At 43.2% G+C, this 24,585-nt stretch overlaps 1 protein-coding gene across 1 annotated transcript in view; it reads right to left on the reverse strand.

Moving 5' to 3' along the window:
- The window catches only part of grhl2b (grainyhead-like transcription factor 2b), a gene marked incomplete at its 5' end in the record, with an annotated part of 36,723 nt that extends 13,995 nt beyond the window's left edge, over window positions 1-22,728 (reverse strand). The window contains 8 exons of the mRNA XM_079523263.1: window positions 6,071-6,165; window positions 13,356-13,467; window positions 14,240-14,396; window positions 14,760-14,821; window positions 15,987-16,380; window positions 17,956-18,023; window positions 18,688-18,880; window positions 22,709-22,728. Of these exons, the coding sequence (XP_079379389.1) occupies window positions 6,071-6,165; window positions 13,356-13,467; window positions 14,240-14,396; window positions 14,760-14,821; window positions 15,987-16,380; window positions 17,956-18,023; window positions 18,688-18,880; window positions 22,709-22,728 (1,101 nt within the window). The remainder of the gene's footprint in view (window positions 1-6,070; window positions 6,166-13,355; window positions 13,468-14,239; window positions 14,397-14,759; window positions 14,822-15,986; window positions 16,381-17,955; window positions 18,024-18,687; window positions 18,881-22,708) is intronic.
- Between the last annotated feature and the right edge of the window lie 1,857 nt (window positions 22,729-24,585).

Consider the following 24,585-nt stretch of genomic DNA (forward strand, 5'->3'; position numbering starts at 1 on the left):
CATTCAGCACTGATACATCCTGACTGTTGGTTTAATAGGAGGACATGGTCAACAAAAGATTTTTTTGTATGATTATAGGGCTGGCTTGTAAGGTCATAAACTGGTAGATATGGGATTTGTAACAGTATTTGTATAAGAAAAGAAATTGTGCGGGTCCACATGAACTTATGTTTATTTTAAAGTGTAAAAAAAAAAGTGTACAAATGGAACCAAATGGACCCGTTAGGTCAATTTGGTTCACTCTCAGAGTTAAAATAACATTGATTTTACAATATAAATTGGGGGTCCCAGAGATAGAAATACCATTAAATGGGGGTCTGTAGACTAATGCATGTCAAACTGGGGGCCCTTGAAATTAAACGGGTTGAGAATCACTGCTAGAGCTGTAAAAATTGTCTCTTATGGGGGGTCCCTGGCATATCTTTTCAAATGGGGGTCCGCAGGCTAATTGGTGTCAATTTGGGGGTCCTTGACATGAAAAAGTTTGGGAACCACTGGCCTGTGGCCTGTGGCTTTGTTGAGGAATATTAATGTATTTTTTTTACACAATCCATGACATTGCAATTGGCAGTAGTTGATCATTAACATCAGACATTAAAAAAAAACATTCCTGCAGCAGCCATGGGGAAAACCACATCCAAGGGTATCCACTGTTTACACTCTGCACCACTGTGTGTTTTATTCTGTCCATTGTCTTCTGTCATGCTCTTTAATGAAAGATTACAAAACTCAGGGACTCAGGGAATTCTTGTTGGTTTTGAAGCAAGAAACATCTATTTAAAAAAAATAATCATTACACGGGTCAAGACATGAGCCAATTACGCTCTTACAAGCTTTATCTCTTTATAAGTGTTTTTTTATTTTTTTATTATTTGTATTGATTACTCTGTTTGTTTGTTTTTTGTCTCTTATTTTACCCCCCTTTTAAGTTGTTTATTAATTATTTCTGTGATCCCTTTCTTTGTATCTTAGTTATGTACTCAACCTATTGGTTTTATACCTGTATATATGTTGTGTGTATCTTAGTTATGTACTCAACTTATTGGTTTTATACCTGTATATAATTTATGTTGTTTGTATGTCTGGCCTCGTGGGGAAAGATGGTGGGTGGGTGGGGAGGATTGGGAAAGGAGTTGTGGGAGAAAATATAAAAACAAAGAGTTGTATTTTCTTTCTGTCAAACTTGCATATGATGTCATGCTTATACTCTTTGAATACAATTTATTTAAAAAATATATATATATTGGCATACTGTATCTCGCTGCACCAGAGGCTTGGGAGTTATTGGAGGCATGCAGCCAACTAAATACTTCAGCCTACTTTTTGCCAGGTGCGAAGGAGCCTGCATGGCCTACATTTGCACGCACGTGACGCACCACTACTGACGACCGCAAAGACGACTCTAAACATGACTTAGTCACGATTTTGCCTCCTAAGCCAATGGGAGTCTGAACGAAATAAAAACCCCATACTCATTCAGAGTGGCAACAGCAGCTGCAACAGCAACTAATGTTAGCGCTAACTGGAGCTACAGGAAACATTTGTCCCTTTCCCTGGGACTCAATCATTAGGGTCCATTTGGTTCAATTTGTACACTCTCAGAGTTACAGACCCATAAGGGTCCATTTGGTTCCAAACTATCATTTAGCTGGGGACCCCCTGGAACTCCCTCAAGGACCCCTGGGGGTCCCCGGACCCCAGTTTGGGAACCACTGGTCTAACTTAACGCTACGCACACCACCCTTGCCCACTCACCGCCCAACAGACCCCTTCATGAAGAACATGTCAGTACAGACAGGGCTTAACACAAAGACCAGAGCTTTATCATTATAGTACTTGGACCAAGCTAAGTGCACTTGCCTGGAAAACCCCATGCATTGTATATCTGAATAAATTGGGCCGTACGTCCCTGTTTACATTCCCAGAATCACCCGACGACAACAACAAAAAAACAATAACTTCATTTTATCATACAGTGCCAGCTGCACTAGCTTCTGTTGTCCCTTACTACAAATTATAACAGTAATGATAAATAAACAGGGACCTTTAAAGGTCATCATGGCTGCTGATGAAACAACAGTGGCTTATAGCTATTCAGACGTAATTGCGGGAGCAGAGAACGCACAAAAGAGAACGCACAACCCTGGGAGAGATACGCCTGCAAGCTATATCACCACATCACCTAAAATACATCCATGGAGAGCAACAGGTGTATTCAATGGGCCATCTAGAATGGGCCGGCTTTATTACCCACTACAGAGAGAGAGAGAGAGAGAGAGAGAGAGAGAGGAGGGGAGGTAGAGTCAATATTAGCCTGGAGAACTGTGCTTTGGGTTTTCTCCAGCAGCCTCTTTGTCTCCCTAGAACACTAATACAAATGAAAGAGTCAACTAAGGAACAAACACACACACGCGCACGCACACACACACACACACACACACACGCACACACACACATAAATGAGGGCAAAACAAACAACAGAGGGTGTGGATGGGGATTGGTTTGTGTTGGCCCCTGGGGGGGGCCTCTCTCCTCTATAGAGAAGACTAAACAGCAACAGGGGCTCCGTTTAATTTAAGGAGTGGCCCACAAAGGAGTGTGTGCTGCTTCACGGGCGGACATGAAGCACAAACAAGTGTAAAAAGTACATCTGTGGGTTTCAAAAGGCCGACTGTCAGCTCTGTCTAATGGACGTTTAAGGCTGCTAAACGGACACATAAAAGCTGTGTGTGTGTGTCTACAGGTGACTCATTCACCTTGCCATATGGGACTCCCATAATAAGAGTCAAGGCAAGTCAAAAGAGAACTCGGTAAGCATGGCCATGCTGAACAACTTACTGAGATCAAAGTCGAGGTGAGAATATTTGTAAATGTATACGAAGTTGTTTGTGTGTATGAGTGTATATATATATATATATATTCTATGAAAGTGTGAAACAGCTGAGGTTGTGAAAAAAAGGAAAAAAAAGAAGCAGTTGTTAAGAATATTAAGAGTAAGAGTTATAATTCTGTGAAGTTGCCCAAACTGAAATAAAAACTAAAAATTGAGGTGAGATCAAATTGAACAGAAATATTAGTGAGTGTCAATCCAGGAGTGATAATGATGTGTGTAATCTTGAGTCTGGAACAACTGGTGCATGTTAAACCAGGGGCGGTCCGTCAGGGGGAGCTGGGGGGGGGGGGGGGTAGGCCTACGGCCGTTCCTCTGCCAAGGGCTCCAGTGGCCCGGCCCGGGGAGCTGGGGGGGTAGGGGTACGGCCGTTCCCCGGCCGGCCCTCCAGCTGTCAGATGATCACAATCACGCAGTCACAGACATGGACTAGGTCACTCTTTGCAAGCCCTGCCTCTTGGCACAGCAGGCAGGCAGCGGGCCCATTCAAAGCATTATCTCAGGGTGCTATACGAATGTCTACGTCCTGTAAGTAGACTTAGAAAATAAAAGTAGGCTGGCCTCATCCGCCATATTTGCACCCACAAGACGTGAAGTCAATTGGTCATCTTCGCTTGCGAAGGACGAACATGACAAGTGGCTCTTATTTTGAAGAGGAATAGGAAGTCCGTTTTTCGGTTGTAGCCAAGCTTCCATGACAAGGTGTCAACCGTGTCATGTCGTTAGGCAAGCTAGTCTAACAGTCTAAATAGTAAACAAGAATTTGCGCCGACCCAGACATTGATGTCTGAGTCATCATAAATGGACATGTATAATGTGTGAAGGGGACATATTGGGTGGGGGCACTGACTGTATATAGTTGCACTGACTCTGAGAACTTGAAGCTATAGCCAGATTCCACTACCCAACATCTCGGCCACTTGCTCACTCACACTCCATCACTCCAGCATGGCAAATTATGGTGAAATTAGTGACCTTCCAAAATATGTGACCATCTTGTGGACTTCACATAACTTACATGGAGGATGTGATTGTCTACACGATTGTCACATATTTCAGCAGGTCACCAATTTCATCGTAACAACACCATGCTGGAGTGCCCGAGTGTGAGTCAACGAGTGGCCGGGATTTGGGGTATTGGAATTTGGCTTATGTTCCACACTCAGTTTAGTAGGTGGCGGTAATGCACCATTTAGGTTGCCAACCGCCATTAAACCCGACAGAAGAAGAAGAAGAAGAAGTAGTAAACAAGAACCCATGTGGATTAAACATAAGCTTTTAGCCAAAGTTCACATATTTTCGAATATGAAAAGCATGCATCTGTGACTTAAGCAATGTACACACTTTGGATGTACGTTAAACATGGAACCTCCATGGCATTAGGTGAGTAGTTCAATGTAGGCTAGAAGTCTCATTCTGGCTCATCAAAATCATCAAGTGGGTGGCGGTATCGTCAAACAACATTAACAGGTAGGCTACAGTACAGTGCCGTGGCTTAAATCGTGCTTGTACTTGGAACCTTGTACTTGGAACTTATAAACGTATAAACATTTCAGTTCATTTAGTTGAAGTGGGTCTACTCCGCTGTGCTCTGTTGATGCTGAACTCTGAAACTCTCAAATGGTTTGAATCTGTCGTGAGAGAAAAACTGCAGTAACCGAGGCTTGTTGTAATGGAGACCTGCAGTTACGGGATGTGTTTGTTTTAAAGGCCATGTAACGTCAAGCTTTGATGGGTTATTATTATATCGCACCATAATGCATCGTGTCATACAGTGGGACGGGGGGGGGGGGGGGGGGGGGTCGGTTTGTGGGGCCCGCTCCCTCTGCCCCCCCGGTCCGGTATTGACATGCCAGTGTATTTACCCATTCTGGGCGGGAACCCCTGTTGGTGTTTTAAGCATTATGTTATACTTTAGCTATTGAAAAATAGCAGATCTACAAGCTCATAGCGCGGTGCTGCGCTACAAGCTTGTAGATCTGCTATTTTTGGAGAAAAAAACCGTGACAATTCTTTGAATATATATTCTTTCGGAGCGAACGTTTTTAACTCAAATCTTTGCTTATGGGGGGGAGCGTCCCTGGGACAACATCTTTTCAGATATTTCATATCTTTTTGGGGATCCTTGACATGAAAATGTTTGAGAACCACTGACATAAAAACATGGGTTTTTTCCAGAAAACTGTCAGGATTTAGAAGGCATTTGTAGAATCGTCCTCAGGTCTAAATGGCCTAAACTAAACTGTAACAAGCATGTGTCTTATAATACACAGTTCTAAGGATGGTTGTTGGACAGTCAGTGTAAGAAGCAGCATGACCTATAGGGGGTGCTAGAAGGGCATGTTTTTCCTTTTTAGTTGTTGGGGTATTTGCTACCTACTGTAGATTTACAATACAGAATTTGTCGTCTGCATTTACTCATCCTAACTACCGGTATTCGGAGCAATAGATGCCATTAACCCATTTAGACTCGACACTAGATTCTACAAATGTCTTCTAAATTCTGACAGTTTTCTGAAAAACCTAAGTTTCTATGTCACTGCATGGTGCTCAACCATTTTCATGTCAAGGACCCCCAGAATTATATGTAATTAGCTGCGTACCCCATCTGAAAACATGTTGTTCCAGGGACCCCCATGAAGCAATGATATGAGTTAAAAACGTTCGCGCTGAAAGAATATATATTCAAAGATTTGCGCCACATTTTCACGATTTTTCAAAAATAGCAGATCTACAAGCTCGTAGCACGGCACTTGGTGCCGCGCTACGAGCTTGTAGATCTGCTATTTTTCAATAGCTAACCCAGAATGGGTTAATATACATTAACGTAGATACGGTACATTTGTAGGTTATGGTGCAGTTATGGGTTAAGTGTTTATTGATTTTATTAGGATCCCGAGATTGGGTGAGCCGAACTGGGGGCCGAACCAGTAGCCTTTCTACCCTCTCAGCTTCATCTGTCCATGAAAGAAAACACTATCGCCCGAACAGGGACTTGAACCCTGGACCCTCAGATTAAAAGTCTGATGCTCTACCGACTGAGCTATCCGGGCTCTTCCAGATGTTGATTTAAACTTTTCTACTGGAGAGTCCCAGCTCAGCACGCCACACCATGACGTGATCAAACATAGAGGCATGGTGTGTGTGTGGGAATATTAGCATATTTAAATGTGACATTACCTTAGCCTCTTCATTGACATCCCATGTGAAGGAGATGGCGTTGTAGGCAATCTCCTCAATGTTGCTGATGGTGTTGAAGCTCTCCTTGTAATCAGCTGTAAATAACACACACACACACACACACACACACACACACACACACACACACACACACAAATATCACGACAGGGTCTAATAACGGCAGTGCGTTCATGCGGATCTCTGACGTCATGTCATGTTGACATCATTAAATCACTGATTGTCAAAGAGGGGTCCAGGGACCCCCAGGGTGTTCCAGGGGGTCCCTGCCAGGCAAAATGTGTTAATATAGCATCAAAATCACTTTAGCCCATTCAAGACGGGAACTCCTTTTGGTGTTTTAAGGATTATGTTATACTTTAGCTATTGAAAAATAGCAGATCTACAAGCTCATAGCACGGCACTCTGTGCCGCGCTACGAGCTTGTAGATCTGCTATTTTTGAAAAATCGTGAAAATGTGGCACAAATCTTATAGGGGGGTCCCCAGCTAAATGATAGTTTGGAACCAAATGGACCCTTAAGCGTCTGTAATTCTGAGAGTGTACAAATGGAACCAAATGGACTCTAACGGGTCCATTTGGTTCCATTTGTACACTCTCAGAGTTACAGACCCATAAGGGTCGGATTGGTTCCAAACTATCATTTAGCTGGGGACCCCCTGGAACTCCCTCAAGGACCCCTGGGGGTCCCCGGACCCCACTTTGGGAAGCACTGTCCTAGACGGCCGTAAGGAGGCACGCCGTAAGAAACCCCCAGAAACAGATAAATGACAAGGAGGCACAGACAGAGTAAAATGGCATAACTCTTTGCTGGAGCGGTATAGCTATTATTGTCCGGCCTGATAAGCGATCAAATGGCACACTTCAGTTTTATTAGATCAGACCTTATCTGCTTGGACAAACACGGCCGTGAGCTTCAAAGGCAACAGGAGGAAATGCGGGAGTCGGTCTGACTGCGAGTGCAGCCATATTAAATGGCAGATAGGCTCAGACACCGGCTATGTTGTTGACCTATCGAACTATACTACACAGAGAACGGAACCAGGTACAGCATTTTAATGTAATGGGATGTCATTTGAGAATGTGAACATGGAAATAACAGCTTACATTTTCATTGTTTCATTTGCGTTTTCGGGATAGATTATTATTATAATTTTTTAAGATGTTTCTTTTTGGCTTTTTCTGCCTTTATTGATAGGATGATGGTAGACTGAAAGGAAATTTTATGGGGAGAGAGATGGGGGGGGGGGGGGGGAGACACACGGTAAAGGCCGTCGGGATGGGGAGTCGAACCCGCGGCACGCCGTCAGGTAAATCTGTTTACGGCATTTTTAACACTGTGCAGGAGGATGCTATACGCACACCAGTCTTAGTGGTGGTGCCACTGCCAGCCCACGGCAGAAACATCTAAAAGGTTTAGTCTTAAAAAGACAAAGGAGTGGCCGCGCACACTGATAGCCAAAGTGCCGATTATTTATTAGGACACAGAGACTGTCAATCTGAGAATCCCATCGTTCTTGCCTCTCGCAATTTCCAAATGCTTCCATCATACATTCTGGAGCAATGGAAGAGCTGCCGTGAGTAAAATATAAAGCGGAAGTGGAGCCTCCTCACCGCTTCCGTTTCGTCTTTACAGTCGCACACATTTATCCTAATATAAATAGAAATCACCTAAGCTTAGCAGAAAAGGAAATAAAAAAATAAGCTCTAAAGATATTTTAAAATATATTTTCGTGAACGGAAATGGCAGCTTCCTTACTCGGATTTCGGGAGCTGTAGTTCCAGACTAATATATATACTATATCCTATATACTAGCATTCGGAGATTGTGGAATAGTTGTCTGGCTACGCGAGACTAGGCTGGCAGCGGTTAAGAGCATGTTACCCTCATCAATCCAACCGCCATTCCCACCCAGATAGTTCCTGGTTTTGTCAGACGCGGCCACATGCCATGTCAGTTTGTTTCCCCGTTAAATAAGGCCATTCAAATGATCCCATTCTGTGACACGGCCCCAGGCCATCAGCCCCCCCCCCCCCCCCCCCCCCCCTACTGCTATTCAAATCCCTTTCTGAGCCGTGTCGGGTTACAGTCCTGCGTCCAGGTACGCTACTCTGGCATGGGGGAGAGAGGGAATGCGGACAGACGGACAGACAGACAGACAGACAGACAGGCAGGCAGGCAGACAGGCAGGCAGGCAGGCAGACAGGCAGGCAGGCAGGCAGGCAGGCAGGCAGGCAGACAGACAGACAGACAGACAGACAGACAGACAGACAGACAGACAGACAGACAGACAGACAGACAGACAGACACCCTAGCTAGCCTTATGAAACGTAAAATCTAATTGAGGAAACCAATTTTGTCCTCAAGACAATTTTACATGCTGACCCCAATCAACTGGTTTTAGGGCCAACATTTGTTATCAAATCACACACGCAGGCACACACACACACAAACACACACGCACGCGCGTGCGCATACAAATCTTGGAAGCCGAACTGACCAAGATAACCCAAGATAACCTCAAGATGCAGCAGCTGATACAGTAGGCTATATCCCTGGAACTGTATTGTGTATTCTCTCCTTCATGAAAGACTGCAGGAGTGGCGTACGGTGCAGACGCAAGATACAAGATGGAGATGCATATCGTTGTTGTTGTTGTTGTCGGGCAGAAAACCCGTATCGCCATTTTTTGCTTTTTGTAAATGAATGCTTCATCATACAAGTGTGTCACATTGTTACATGTTGTGAAAATGTTTGAAAGCAGTGTTGTTTTAGTCATAGGGCCCTATTAAGCAAGACGAAAAACCCATGCGGTAATACAGATTTCGCCCTCGCTCTGCGCCTTTTCGTATTATGGAAGCCGTGGTGAGCGCTCACTCATATGGAATACCACGTTCCTGCATAATTTAGCATTGGGGGAGTGTCCATATGTTAATTATTTTCGCTTTGCGCTATTTTGCTATTAAGCCCCTTGACCTAAAAACACTCAGCGCATACCGATTCCGCCTGGGTCTGACCACGTCTTAAAAGCTAAAAGCACTGTTTGATTTTACACTTGAGCGGCTCTGGAGTGCTGCTGGAGTGTTGCCATGTCTGTTTGCTGTTTGCTTATTATAAGCGGCTTCTTTTTCTGCAAAGTTGCTTGTAAATATTGGTAGTTGTGGTTGCTTTTCTTGTTTCTAAAGTGCTTATTTGGGCTTTTCTCCTAATGTTGTTTAAACCAGTGATCCTCACACAGCGACATTCCCATGTCAAGGACCCCCAGATGAATGCATTTGCCCAACTAAACCAGTGACCCCCATGACAGATTTGTGTTTTTAAATGTTTCAATAACATTTTTCAAAAATATTCTTATTGTCACTTTTTTCAAAGATTACTTTTGAAAATAGCAGATCTACCAGCTCACAATGCATCACATTCATTCATTAAAACAATGAACTCTGACTGCAGGGGGATATATATTTATAATGATCATTATAACAATGTGCAAGAAAATATGTAAAAAGAAGGAAGAACTTTATATTTGTGGACAATCAAAATATGCTGGAAATTTTAATGTGGTGTCATTAAAAGGAATCTTGATATGGCAGACTCACTATCTAGAAAATAAAAACATGGCACTTCATTTAAAATAGGTTGTAGACCCCTGTTATATGCGATTCTTTTGGGAGTATGTTTATAGACCTATTTACTTGTTTCTATGAGACATGGCAACAGCGAGCTGTCTGGCTTTCTCGTTGAGATTATAAAGGGTCATATATCGCTCATTTCTAAACCTTTTTTAAAAATTAAAAAATCTCCATAATCACTGGGTAGTTTGCTTTCATACGCTGTATCACACCCGACTCAATTCTTCTTCAATAAAATGCTACGAGCGAAGACCATAACATTGGGGCCGCAGCAATACGCATGGCGCACGTATGGCATTTCAACTCATTCCTTCGTCGTGACTCGAATGAAATAAAATAAAATAAACGTTATTTTACTGGTGTTTTTCAATAGAAACAAATAAAGAGCGTGTGTGCAACAGTCAGTGCATATACGTGCATGCACTATAGGCTATATTTCCTCCTTGTCGGGATGGTGAGCTGAGCTCTTCACAGCCCGTTTGTCTTTCATATTATTCTTATAATATTTGATATTATAAACACTCATGGTTCTCTCATTTCTCAGCCGTTTTTTAAAATGTAAAAATCCCCACATTCCTTAGGAATCTTGCTTTCATTCGCTGTATGGTATATGGTTCTATTTTTATCGAATTAAACAATATCAAACGAACTTGTATGTTCGGGGGTTAGACGATTCTGGGAACATTACGCATGGATTGCCAATTTGCCAGCCAATGCTGCGTATCTACTCGCAGTTCCATTCCGATCTGAAAGGTATAGGTAGGTGCCATTTCAAAGGCTTAGTTATTCATTTATGAATCAAATGAACTAGAATAAAGATTTTTACAGCTGTTTTTCATGCTTAGAACAGAAACAAATGAAGTGATGATGTGCGTATATCTCCCTCCCTTAGCATATGGCTGCGCCGCTGTAATGACTTTCCAATGAACACTGCAAGTTACTTAACAAAATAGAGACATAGGCCTACAAGCTATGCACATCATGGCTGTGACAGCTTGTGGATCTGTTCTTTTGAGGCATAAAGGTGACAGCATGCAGTGCAATAGGAATAATTAACCCAAATGTGACAAAGTCATGTCATGTCTATGGTGCCAGTCTGCAGAAATGTAATACCACTTGCCGAAAAGGGCGCATTCCATGAGGACATCAGCTGGTGTCGTAAAGAGAATAGTACGGACATGTTCATTGGGTAAGCCTCAAAACTCCCTGAAACACTCCCATGACTAATTCAAGGCCGTTTTGCTCAGACCACGGGGTGTCGAAAGCGCTTCTTACCTGGCCCATAATTGTAATATGACATTGCACACGCCCCCACGTCTTAAAAACTGTAAATTTATATGTAATTAGATTCCACTTGCTTAATAGGGCCCATAGTCTCTTGAATAGTCGACTGAAATTTGTCGACTGAAATGTGTTTTGGCGGGCCTTGATGCCGTCATAATGACTGTTTTTTTTTTTACATTCTGAAAATAGCTGATCTGCAAGCTCGAGCTTGTAGATGCTATTTTCAGCACGCAACGAATTGTAAAATGACATATACTGGATCTCTTGTCCACTAGTCCCTTCCTAACATTTTAGTCTAGTCAGTACATTTAGTCTTAGTTTTAGTCACCATAGCTTAGTTTTCATTTAGTTTCCGTGTAGTTTTCGTCAGTGGAAAAAGGTAGCCGACCGACATTTTTCGTCTTAGTTTTAGTCGACGAAATCAACACTGTTTGAAAGTGAAAAAGAGTTTAGTCTTTATTGTTGGTTTTATAAATATTGAACCTAATGGAGCGGTAATGAATAATATCTACGGGTACAAATGGATCCATTGGAACACACTGTGTAGGACATACAAGGTTTCCACCTGACAGAGACGATATCAAAACGTACTGTATGGGTCAGAATGACATCAAACAGACCATGACCAACCAAGGAACCGTGTGGCGAGCATTCCTTTCTCTGTCCCGACAAGCCATGTGTGTGTGTGTATACGTGTGTGTCTCCCATCTACCCCAAGTCTCCCACATACCAGGAGACGCTGCCTGGTGAGCAGGCCCCAGCTTGTCATGTACAAACTCCTTACACACACATACACCGCGAGGTGAGGCATAAGAACAAACTCCTTGCACACACACACACACACACCGCGAGGCGAGGCAGAAGAACAAACTCCTTGCACACACACACACACACACCGCGAGGCGAGGCAGAAGAACAAACTCCTTGCACACACCGCGAGAAGAACAGCTCCGTTCAAATTAAATTTCGCCGACTGAAAGCGTTGGGAAAACAAAGCACCCCCCCAAGCTTTGAAAAACAAAAACGTGATGCCGAATATTTGACTGTGGAATTAGAAAACCTACACTTTGAGGGAGACGCTTCGGAATTCACTGTTGTTATGTGCTATTGGTTAAATTCAAAACACACACACACACACTTTACTTAATATGCAAAGTGCAGTACAGTTTTGTGGTTATTTTAGGTCAGTAAAAGTTAAACTCTTATCTTTCAAGGTCAAAAGAGGACGGTTTGACGTTTACGCCCCCCCGCAAAAAAGCATGAAAAGAAATATGCAAAACCTGGAGGTTTTCTTGCACCAGTAGCACTAAAGTGTAACACTTCAAAACATCAATTTAAAGATTTGGAGATATTTTTTTACACAATCTCAAAAGGCAGTGTCAATGAGATTAAGAGATTTATGTTGTGTGTGTCTGTGTTATTAGCTTGAATCAGGCGTGCGTGCACGCATGCGTGCGTGCGTGCGTGCGTGCGTGCGTGCGTGCGTGCGTGCGTGCGTGCGTGCGTGCGTGCGTGCGTGCGTAAAGGAAACCAATCTCCTGTCTGCCCTGAGGATGATGGGGGCGGGGCTGTTTGCTGGCTGTAGATTAAGAACACTTTGGGTGAATGCATAGTTTAGTCATGCCATGTTTATAAAGCTCAGCTCATTCACTGTTTAATTTAATTGGCAAACAAACAGATTTATTTATGTTGTCTTTGGGCTCTCGTGCCTGCTTCAGTGATTACTCAATGCCATGGTCTGGACCTGAGAGTACGGTACGGTACGGTACGGTACGGTACGGTACGGTACGGTACGGTACGGTACAGTACAGTACAGTAATGCATGACTATGGCTGGACAATAGGGAACAAAACAAATATCACAATATCCAGATGGCCTTCTTCAGATATTTCATGATAACTGTATGGAATATAAGTAAGCCAAGGAAATGCCTCCACATGTAATTTTTCACAAATGTTTTAAAATGTTGTTTTTTTTTAATTATATTATAAAATTTCAAAATATAAACCTCGGAACCGATTCTTAGATCCAATTGGAGGCCATTATTATTGTTATTTGACCGTATTCTTATTAATAAAAGGAAAGAGCAGCACATCATGTGAGGAGGTACTACTAGGTAGGTATATGTATGTCTTCACCGTGCATTAAGAGGATGCTACGCACACGGCAGAATCATCTAAATTAAAAAAAAAAAAGTATGTCTTCAACAGAGACAAGGAAGTGGCCGCACACACTGATATAACCAATAATTAATTTTAGGACGCAGAGAATAAATGAACCAACTAACGGCAGACATGTATGTATTGTACAGTATTCTCAAGCAGAAAAGGTGCAGTGGTACTGTGTCTCTTACCGATGTCTAGAACCCTCTGCTTGGCTGTGTGCTGTCGCGAGTGCCAGTACTTCCAGTACTTCAGCTGCTCATCTCGGTTCTTGTCTTCGCTGAACACCACCATGATCACACTCTGGTACAAGGAAAGAGCAGATCAAGACACTTTAAATGTGACCGCGGGCCGATAAACCGAAAGGCAGCTAAAGCGGGACTGTGAGAGATTTTAAGCTGGATCCTATTGTTTCGCTGTGAGTACAGGTGTTGTAAAGCCTGATTTATAGGGGTGCATATCTTTGGTCCGACGTCCCGACAGTCCGGCACGCAATAGTCCCGACACCGGCCCTACCCCTAATCTAACCCTAACAGCACGCAGAAGTCATGTGTGAGTCTTAACCGGCCACGTATGAGTCTTAACCGGCCACGTGTGAGTCTTAACCGGCCACGTATGAGTCTTAACGGGCCATGTATATCGGACTATTGGTACGTCAGACTAACGCATGCCCCCTGATTTATTGGTCATCATAGGACAATGTGGCACACCAACTATAGCTTGTAAATCATTTTTGGCATGCAACATTGTCATACAACAGAGTATAAAGCAAGCATGAACCACTGCCAGGCATAATGTGTAGCAATGCGTTCTGTGTCACTGTCTTGAGCCTGATATAAAATGCAGCATCCAATTGGCAAGCTTTAAACTTTGGTAAAGGTTTAGTACAAATAACAGCCCTGACACTAGAAACCTTAACCCTGCTGGGTTAGAGATCAAAACCCCACAAGGCCTTGCGTCAGTTAGGCCACAGATCATATACATAATAATAATATTAACAAAGCACTTTCAAAACAAAGTCACAAAGTACTTAAACATTGAAATCATATTTGACTTTCCTTCCTTCCACACTCACCCGAACTTTGCTGATGGGGTGACGCAGGCGTTTGTTGGCGCTCAGCTCGTTGAGTGTCACAGCGTAGAACTGACCTTTGTTCAGGTAGGTCATTGGTCCCTCGCCCTGCTTCTGACGCAGTGAGCGAGTGGCATCAAGTGTATACTGGAAACTGTCACTGTAACACACACACACACACACACACACACACACACACACACACACACACACACACAATGATATGCTGAAGGTAAAGCAACACTTGCTTGAAACATTCAAGCTTAGTAGATCTGCTACTTTTGCTTAAATTCTGAAAAGTAACAGATTTGGAAATTCCATTTCCAAATCATAGTTGCAATGCATTTATTTTCTCCCTAACTAGACAAAGTTTAGAATTAAAACTAAATGATGTGTAATTAATTTGGCCTTGGGTGTAACGCTTAATTCTTGGAAAAAATAACTGATGTGCAAGCTGGCGTCGTTGGCTTGTAGATAGGTCTATTTTCAGACGGACAACGTATAGATCAGAGGTTTCACTTACAGTCCTTCCTGGTGGAATAAGAAGCCATCCGTGGCCAGAGAGGAAGGTGTGTGATACTTCCGCTGTGAGCGCACACACACACACACACACACACACACACACACACACACACACACACACACACACACACACACACACACACACACACACACACACACACACACACAAGAAATTAATTTAGTCAAAGAGGAACCGAGACAACAATGCCAACGCACCAGTATTTCAGGAATGACAATTTCATCACAATATCAAAATGATCATGTTTTTTAAGTAATTGTATTGTCTGATGTATTATGTATTGTTCTGTTGTATTGTCTGTTTGTACAAAAAAAGAAAAATGCAATAAATATATTGTTTAAAAAAAAAAGATCAGGGAAATACACAGAGCTGAATGGATTACCTCTCTGGACTAATTTGTAGATTTCTAGCAAATCAAAAGCATCTACAAATGGCTCTATCTGTGTGTGTGTTTTCACACATTCCCAAGTGTACGTATGTGCACTAAAAAAAGCAAAGCAAAATCACAAAATGAAATGACTAAAGATTCTGTTGATCAACTTGACATATTTGTTTTTGTACAATGTATAATGATAATGAACAGCGGTCTGATAGGGCTGAACCCTTGCCCAAGGTAAATATGGAGACTTATGTCATAAATACGTCATAGGTGACTTACATTTACACATACTGCTTATACCACCAGTAGGTGAATAGGAAATGCGGAAGTTAAATTACTGCCGCGGAAGCGAAAACATTGTGGAAAAAAATGACGCTTAAGCCGGTTAAGACTGATATGAGGTTAGGGGACTTACGTGGCCGGTTAAGACTGATATGAGGTTAGGGGACTTACGTGGCCGGTTAAGACTGATATGAGGTTAGGGGCCTTACGTGGCCGGTTAAGGCACATTACCAAACAAGGATTCTCTCAGCAACATGTGCTGAAAGAACCCTGAACAACACAGGAACATTACGTAGAAAAGCACGTAATAGGCTTCAAAATTCCCAGGTGAAACACTCTACACTGACTCTTTAAAAAATGAGGCGATCTACGCGGTCACGTTGAGTCGCATCCGCAACGCATGCGGGGGGGGGGGAGTTTATAGATCAGCTATTTTCAAAGGTGGGACACTGAGGTTAGAAGAAGTGTTAGACTAAAGATCACTTCAGCAAACACTTCAGGGTCACACCAACACCACCACGGTGACCTATGGCCTTCTCAGTTCTCACCACATCGCTCTCCTCTTCGTAGGGGCTGTCAGGTGGACTGGGCTGGTCCTCCTCCCCCACGTAGCCGCCGGTGTGACTGACGGTGGTCACCTCGTACGGACCCGGCTCGTAGACCACCCGCGCCGGTGGCTGCTGCTGCTCCTCCGGGTCCACCCTGTAGTGAAGCCCCCCGCCCATGAACACGGGTGCGTACACCTCGGCTTTCACCACGGCCACGGGGGGCGAAGGCCCTCCTCCTCCGTCCCCCGCCGAGTGGAACGTCTCGCGCTTGTTGGCTTCGGCGTTCTCCGTGTTGAGCGACAGGTTGACGGGGAGAGACTTGAGGACCTGGACACGGTTGTCCACCGTCTCCACCACGTCACTCTGGCTGCTGTGGTTCATTACCAACGGAGATCTATGATGGAAAGACGAGAAGTTCTAAGACTAAATATAACAATACAGTGTGTGCAGGGCCGGATTAACACCTCTGAGGGCCCCTGGGCACTGAAGCTCGAAGGGCCCCCCTTCACGTGCGCAACATTTTTGCTGTTTTGGAACCGTTTTGGGGCAGTTTTATGCCGTTATATTGGCCTATTTCCGGTCGCCTACCCCCCCAGAGTGACAGCCAATCTAGCGCATTGTTGCTGATTTACACACAATTGCACTTTTCAGCTGCCCTTCTCACCAACAATAAAACACTAATCTTTTTAGACACCATTTATTTAATTCGGATTAGCAGGGAAATTTTCTGTGCCCCTGGGCACGTGCCCAAAGTGCCCATATGGTAGATCCGGCCCTGAGTGTGTGACAAGGAAGCAAGGGGTTTCTGGTGTTTGGAATGTTTAATGTTGCTCCCTGAATTCACCACTTATAAGACCTATTTATAATTCCTCGTACTACAAATAATAATAATAATATTCTTTTGACATGCCCAAAAGAATAGACGCCTGGTTGAAAGTGGATAACGTTTGTGTATTATTAAGCAAGGTGAACAAACTAGTAGAAGCCGTTTATTAAACCATTATATGAATTCACAAAGGCGTTAACACCATGAAAGAGAATATGATTATTTTCTTTTGTTTTTAATCCTGAGAGGCCGCCACTTTTGAGATATCAGGTTTTCATCCCAACATAGTTATACTGTATAGGATTATTAGCAGCCTCATTTTGTGTAACTCTGTATGACTCAGGTGGCTGATACTGTGCCAATCATTCCAAACGATCCAATACAGCTGATGTTATCTTCATATTCTCAAAAACAGTGCTTGAATTTAAACAATATTTACTGACGGCATACCGAACGCCACACCACACACTTGTCATGTTGCTGTCTTGTATACTGTCTAGAACATCTGATTATTGTACCTCAATATTAACTTAAAATCTTTGGGCAGTTGTTTGTAATGTCAGTTGTGAGACTTCATGCTTATACTGCTGTGCTGCTACATCGAACTTCCCCACATGGATCTCTGTCTGTCTGTCTGCCTGTCTGTCTGTCTGTCTGTCTGTCTGCCTGCCTGCCTGCCTGCCTGCCTGCCTGTCTGTCTGTCTGTCTGTCTGTCTGTCTGTCTGTCTGTCTGTCTGTCTGTCTGTCTGTCTGTCTGTCTGTCTGCCTGCCTGCCTGCCTGCCTGCCTGCCTGCCTGCCTGCCTGCCTGCCTGCCTGCCTGCCTGCCTGTCTGTCTGTCTGTCTGTCTGTCTGTCTGTCTGTCTGTCTTGTTGCCCATAATGAGACACATGGGCTTGCACGTGTACATTGTCCCAGAGCATCATAGATCCTAATTCCCCGTCCTCTTAATCTGAGATTAATCTGACGATGCTAAACAGACGATAATGCATTCTCATATGCTGTACTGATGCCATATTGCATTCTGTTTTCAGCCCGTGGCCATTATATACACACACAAGCACATCAAATATATCCGTGCGTGAATCCCATCTGTTACTGTTGATATCGCATGTCAGCCCTTTGAACATACAGACAGTACCGACCTTTTTTCCGTCTCCTCTGTCATTTCAACCACTTTGGCAACCGGCAACAATCTCTTTTCTTTAGGAACCTGAAATGAAGTAATGCAAGAAATGCTGTTAGAAAACATTGAAATGACATCAACCGAAAGTGAAAAGGGCACAAGATACTGCATCTATTAACAATAGACAGGGTAGTCGTGCACACATAGACATCAAAGGGGGCTTCAGCCCCTGCCCTTGGCTTTTACCCATCTGTAAAACAACTGCCCTTTCCAAACCAAGAATGCAGCATTTACTATGGTGGAAGAAATGCACATGCCCCTCCTTTCCATGCCATACTGGAAGGCAGCATTCAGGAGAATTGCTTTTTTTTGTCCCCGAAGTCTCCTGAACTTGGAACGCAGATTTTTGCGTTGAACAAATTAACAAATTTGTTTCTAAATCCATGTCGTTACACCGCATCTCCACTAGCTAAAGAGTGCTGGGTTACGCCCCGAAAATAGCTGATCTACAAGCTCTCAACGCGCCGCAGTGCGACGCGTTGTGAGCTTGTAGATCTGCTATTTCCGCTATTGTTGTCCAAAAGTGCCCTGTTACGAGATTTCAGATTGTCAGTATATTTAGTCTTAGTTTTAGTCACCATAGCTTAGTTTTCATTTAGTTTCCATTTAGTTTTCGTCAGTGTAAAAAAGGTAGTCGACAAACATTTTTCGTCTTGGTTTTAAGTCGACGAAAACAACACTGCTCCTGTACCTTATAGTACTCGTAGAGCAGGCCCAGGGCGTTGGCGCTGTCCTCGTCCCCGTTGATGCTCATCATGGCCTTGGTGGCAGCGGTCAGTGGGTTCTCCAGGTACGACCGCCACGCCTCATCCTCGCTGGTGTACGCGGCTCGCCGCACCGCGGGGTACGAGTTCTCATTTGGAACCACCACCACCAGGCGTTTACTGAAACACACACACGCACAACAATACAGTTTTCATTTGGAACCACCACCACCAGGCGTTTACTGAAACACACACACACTCCCCCTCTCATGCAAGTATAATTGACAAGCAACACCAACTTTGATGAGGCAGTATTGCTCTGTTTTCAAAATATAAGGTTTTGTATATTTTTCATTTCCTGAAAAATGAACATTTTGGAGTTAGGTGGTTTCTTCCCGACATCAGAGATATACATGTATACACGCATATATGCATCTATTGTACGCACAAGACGCATGCACGCACGCACGCACGCACGCACGCACGCACGCACGCACGCACGCACGCACGCACGCACGCACGCACGCACGCACGCACGCACGCACGCACGCACACAAACAGGTGTGCACTTCAGCCCCCTAGACACAAAGAAATGCTTTTGCTGACTATATTCAGATGAAAAGTGAAATTGTTAAATATAAGAGAAGAAATTAATCTGTGTCTTGACGAATTGAAATGCCAAACTAACATGATATATGATCAATACATTCATGATAAACACGAACCCAACTAGAGAGATTCATCTGCCATGGCGAAGGCAAACTGTACTAAACATGTGCAGTGTGTGTGTGCGTGTGCGTGTGTGTGTGTGTGTGCGTGCATGCGTGTGCGCGTGCGTGCGTGCGTGCGTCCGTGCGAGTGTGTGTGTTTCTTTGCTAGGAGTTGACACAGTCAGACCTTTTCTTTGGGCCTGTGTGTTCAAACTAAGTGTTGTTGTGACAACAGCGTTCGTTAAACTGGCCTATGATCTGGACTTAAGTGAGCCTAGACAGAGCAGAAAGGCAAAGTTGCTTGTCACACACACACACGCACACGCCACCTATATGCACGCACGCACACACGCCACCTACGCACGCACGCACACACGCTGCGCGCGCACGCATGCACACATTTTAACCATTGTCCACACAAAGGAGATGCAATGAGGGACACAAATGTTATAGGTGTATTAAGAGTTAATACACTTATGAAATCATGGCATATGTTTTCATGGTACAACAGGCATGTCACTCAGTACTCTATGGGTATTAGTAACAGCATCTCCGCCATATATGACGGCTGCCAATTAGAACGGAGACACCACAATACCTTTTGGGCATCCCAAGATGTTGGAACCCTCTAACAACAGACACACACGCACGCACGCACGCACGCACGCACGCACGCGCACATACACACACACACACACACACACACACACCCTTCTATTCATCCTAATCATGGTTAGAAGTGAATTTCCTTGAACATGTTCAAATTACAAACAAATTCTGTTTGGTCTTTCAAATCAACTGTTACTGTGTAAAACATTCATATGCCCCACTCAGCTTCCCTTCACCTGTTGCCTACTGTAAATCAACGTTAAACAGATGTACTGCAGTTTTATGAACTATAGGGCTGTCACGATTGTGACATTTTATACTTGACAATTAATTGTCGCTCAAATAACTGCGATTAACGATTCAATTGTGTTTCTGTCGTTGAAACAAATTGGAACATTGATTGATTGATTGATTGAATACTTTATTAACAGATTGGGGAAAACTAAAGAGGCACAGTTGTACAATAATGATAAAACGATAACACAAAAATCGTTATCTTTATCTTCCATTCTCTATTATAGTAGAGAGAACATACTGTAGAAAGAGCTTGACCAACATTTATCGATATTGTGATATAGAGGCTTATATCATCTAGGATTTTCACTATTGTAATGGCATGTAAAGTGTTTTCCTGCTTTTAGAGGGGCCATTACAGAAAAGTGATGTAATTTTCTGAACTTCCGAGTTCCTATTCTATCTGTTCTATTATTTGCCTTTATATCTCATTCTCAATGTGTAAATAGTTTGTATTTTTGACACGTCTCGTCTTTTTGTCATGATTCTAATGTGTCTCTTTAAATGTTTTATCCCACAATTTTGTAACCCATTTTTTCACCCAGTGTCAATTATCGATTCTAATGTAATCCTGGGCGCTACACTTCCTCTGCCAACCTGGGGGGGGGGGGGGGGGGACTGACCTCATGCTTCCTTCTATGCATGAGGAGTCCAAGCTGCTTCTTTTCACCTGACAGGGGAAAGTTTCCCCGGCCGGACGTAGCGCTGATTCTAATAATGTGATATCATGTTGATAGCATGCCATAGTTTCATCATGATTATAACATGTGATATCATGTTGATAGTATGCCATATAGTTTCACAGAAATGACGAATGTCTGCCATCAGTCCGTACGTGCGTCAATGTAAAATACATTGTAAAGTGCTTTGGAAACTCAATTAAATCATTAATCTGAATTATTTGTATGACAATTAATGTCAACTAAAATGTCATCATTGTGACAGCCCTGGCTATATCACTACACAGTAGAATATCACAAGTGAACTGTTCAATATTGGAGGTATGGGGATATTGAACAGTTTATATTTGAACTAGTTTTTATTCACTATGACAAACCCTAACTCTCTTGCACACATCCACCCCCCTCCTCTATCAGCCCCACCACCGCTGTACCATTATTTTGTCCACTCCCAAAAGTCTCTCTTCAAATCCAAGATTGGTCAACATGAAGATTTGCTGATAGTAAGCCATGTCAATATATAGACTACAGCAATTACACGTCTGGGAAGTGGAGTATGGAGATGACAGACAGACATACACGGACACTAAATATGCCAGTTTAAGTCACACAGATTGTTTGAACAAAAGCACTGACAAAACATTAGTCCTTGTTGGGATTTCACTAAATATTGCCATTGTTTGCCATAATAGGGAGTGGATGTGCAGTTGTGCACCTGTTCTCCTCTGGACAATGAGTTAACGTCATACATGTGTCACAATATAGGGTTTAATATTCTCAGGTTCAATAGCACAACTGTCATTTCACCATCATTATTATTAATATTAATAATAATAATAATAATTATTATTATTATTCATAATAATAATAATTATTATTATTAAATGTCAATATTATTGTTGTCACTATGGGAGACCATGAGGTTATTTGGGGTAATGAGGTTTTGGCAAGTCTGACAATTGAGAGTAATAACAGTTCCGTCATCAAAAAGTTATTTTCTGCTCTCAGATTATTATACATTTTGTGAAATCTTGTCCTCAATCCGGTAGCCTGAAGATGATGTAACAAACCAAGGGAAGGCTAACAATTAATGTGCTTTTTCTGAGAAATAATCAAGACACTGAAAATTAACATGCCAATGGGTATACGTTATAGGCCTTCCCTTCCCCAGGATAGTCCCACATGTATTATAAATAATATAACTGCTTTCAATAAACGACATTTAGTTGTTCAAATAGTTTAAACAGAATAGGCTAATACGCTATCCAAACATGTACAAGTAGGTAGATCATGTCTACGGGGGAAAAATGAAATGGCATGCCGTTAATTCGTTTAAAGTGGGAATAAAAAAATGAATTATATCAATCAATAAAGAGTCAAGACATCTGTAGGCGACATAAAACTAGCCAATTCCATCAGTCAAAAATGGCGAATTCCGCTCAGACGAAATCCACAGCAAAGCCAACTATTAAACCAGTCCTAATACAATCATTGAATGTGTCAAAATCCCCCCAAAACAAGCGTGAATGAATCTTTTAACAGTGCTTGTTTTATCTTAGCTTGTGGCCATTTAATTATACGAGATCAAAATAGGCAACCTTTTACAGTTCTTTTTTTATACCGGAGGAGGGGAGGGGAAAAAAAGACTCCACTCGAAAAGTATTCCACGCAAGTGTAAACCATCAAAGATCCTTTCCGCTGGCTTGATCACTTACTTGTCTGTCTCCTGTGACATATTTTGCTTCCTCTACGATTCTTCCTGGTGGAACTGGACTTTCAAGTCGGAGCAGGTAACAGTGAGTGAGTTGCCAAAGTTGGTCTACAGGTAAGGCGACTTTTCCTGCCCCGCTTTTTTCTCCCCCCCCCCCCCCCCCCCCCTCTCTCATCTCTCTCTCTCTCTCTCTCTCTCTCTCTCCCTCCCCCCTCTCGCTCTCCCTCCATCCAGCAGGTAGCCTACACACACACACACACACACACACACACACACACACACACACACACACACAAGACACACACACACACACACACACACACACTGTACACACTTCACCTATCTCTCCCTCCTTCTCTCTCTCACCCATTGAATTAATTACCTCGTTTAGGTTTCATGAGTAAATTATTAGAAGGGTAAACAACACACACACAGTGTGTCGTCATAAGGCATATATTTGCCTTGGCTTTGTTAAATGGCAACGGGTCAACTTCTCTTTACTTTGAGTTGAAATTCTTTCACTGTAAAGAATTTAGTTTGAGGGCGAGTCGTTAAACGCTGATTGGCTTGTTTGCCGTGGACGCGGCTCGGTGACAGGCTGCACGGTCAGGTAAGACCTCTGTGATTGGCTGCACGGTCAGGTAAGACCTCTGTGATTGGCTGCGAGGTCAGGTAAGACCCGCCCTGTAGGCAAACCTCTGCACAAGCCAAGATACACAATAAAGACACTTCAAGCAGGTGTAATAATATATTGCCAAACATTTTGGACTAAACTAAAATGTAATTATTTTATCCTTTTTTAGACGTACAAAAAAAAGATCCAGGGAGAATTAGAGGTAACTCTGTAACGGTGAACGATGCGGTCAGGAGAATGTGATGCTTGACCGCACAGCTTCACAGATGTAAGGACTCTGACCAAGCAAGCGCTGATAGGCATCAGGCCTCGGGCACTCAAGACACACACACACACACACACACACACACACACTGGGGTTATAGGCTTCAACGGGGGATGGTTTATTCACATTAATGACCGTCCTCTGCTGTAATAGACTATGTATTGTTTTTAACAGACTGCCCTTGTCTGTGTCTCTGTGTCTCTCTTTGTGTGTGTGTGTGTGTGTGTGTGTGTGTGTGTGTGTGTGTGTGTGTGTGTGTGTGTGTGTGTGTGTGTGTGTGTGTGTGTGTGTGTATGCGTGCGTGTGCGTCTCTGTTTCAGGTTGTAGACAGAGGTCAGGGAGGAGTCCTTGTCATTAGTGACACAATGCCATTGTCTCCATTGAAGCCATTGTACTGGGAGGTCTGCCAGTGTTTGGGAATACCCCACTTAAGTAAACTCTGTGTGTGTGTGTGTGTGTGTGTGTGTGTGTGTGTGTGTGTGTGTGTGTGTGTGTGTGTGTGTGTGTGTGTGTGTGTGTGTGTGTGTGTGTGTGTGTGTGTGTGTGTGTGTGTGTGTGTGTGTGTGTGGCGGGAGGGTGCAGTGTGAGAGGCAGTTTAGTTTTATTTCTGTTTTCTCTGTTTTTTTTGGCAGATGCATGACAGATTTTGAAGTTTTGATTGATTGATTGATTGAAGTATTTAACAGTTCGCAGAATTACAGTACATTTCAAGCACAACTCAATGTAAAAAATCTGTTAACTGTGAGTGGACGACCCAATAAAGCACTACACTTGTTTACAAGAGGGTCCACCTTGTTCAATTCATCATAACATTTAGAGACGTACAAATATACACTTCTATATCAGCCACAAAACAGGAAATCATCATCATAAAGGAGGTAAAAAGGGAAAAGAAACATATACAGTGAGGGGGGAAAAGGGGTGGGTGGGGGATTCAGATTTTTCGGGGGCCAGTTTCGAATTGCAGCCGTCCGTAGGTGCC

Source organism: Electrona antarctica (assembly GCF_951216825.1).
Source record: "Electrona antarctica genome assembly, chromosome: 15".
NCBI lineage: Eukaryota > Metazoa > Chordata > Actinopteri > Myctophiformes > Myctophidae > Electrona > Electrona antarctica.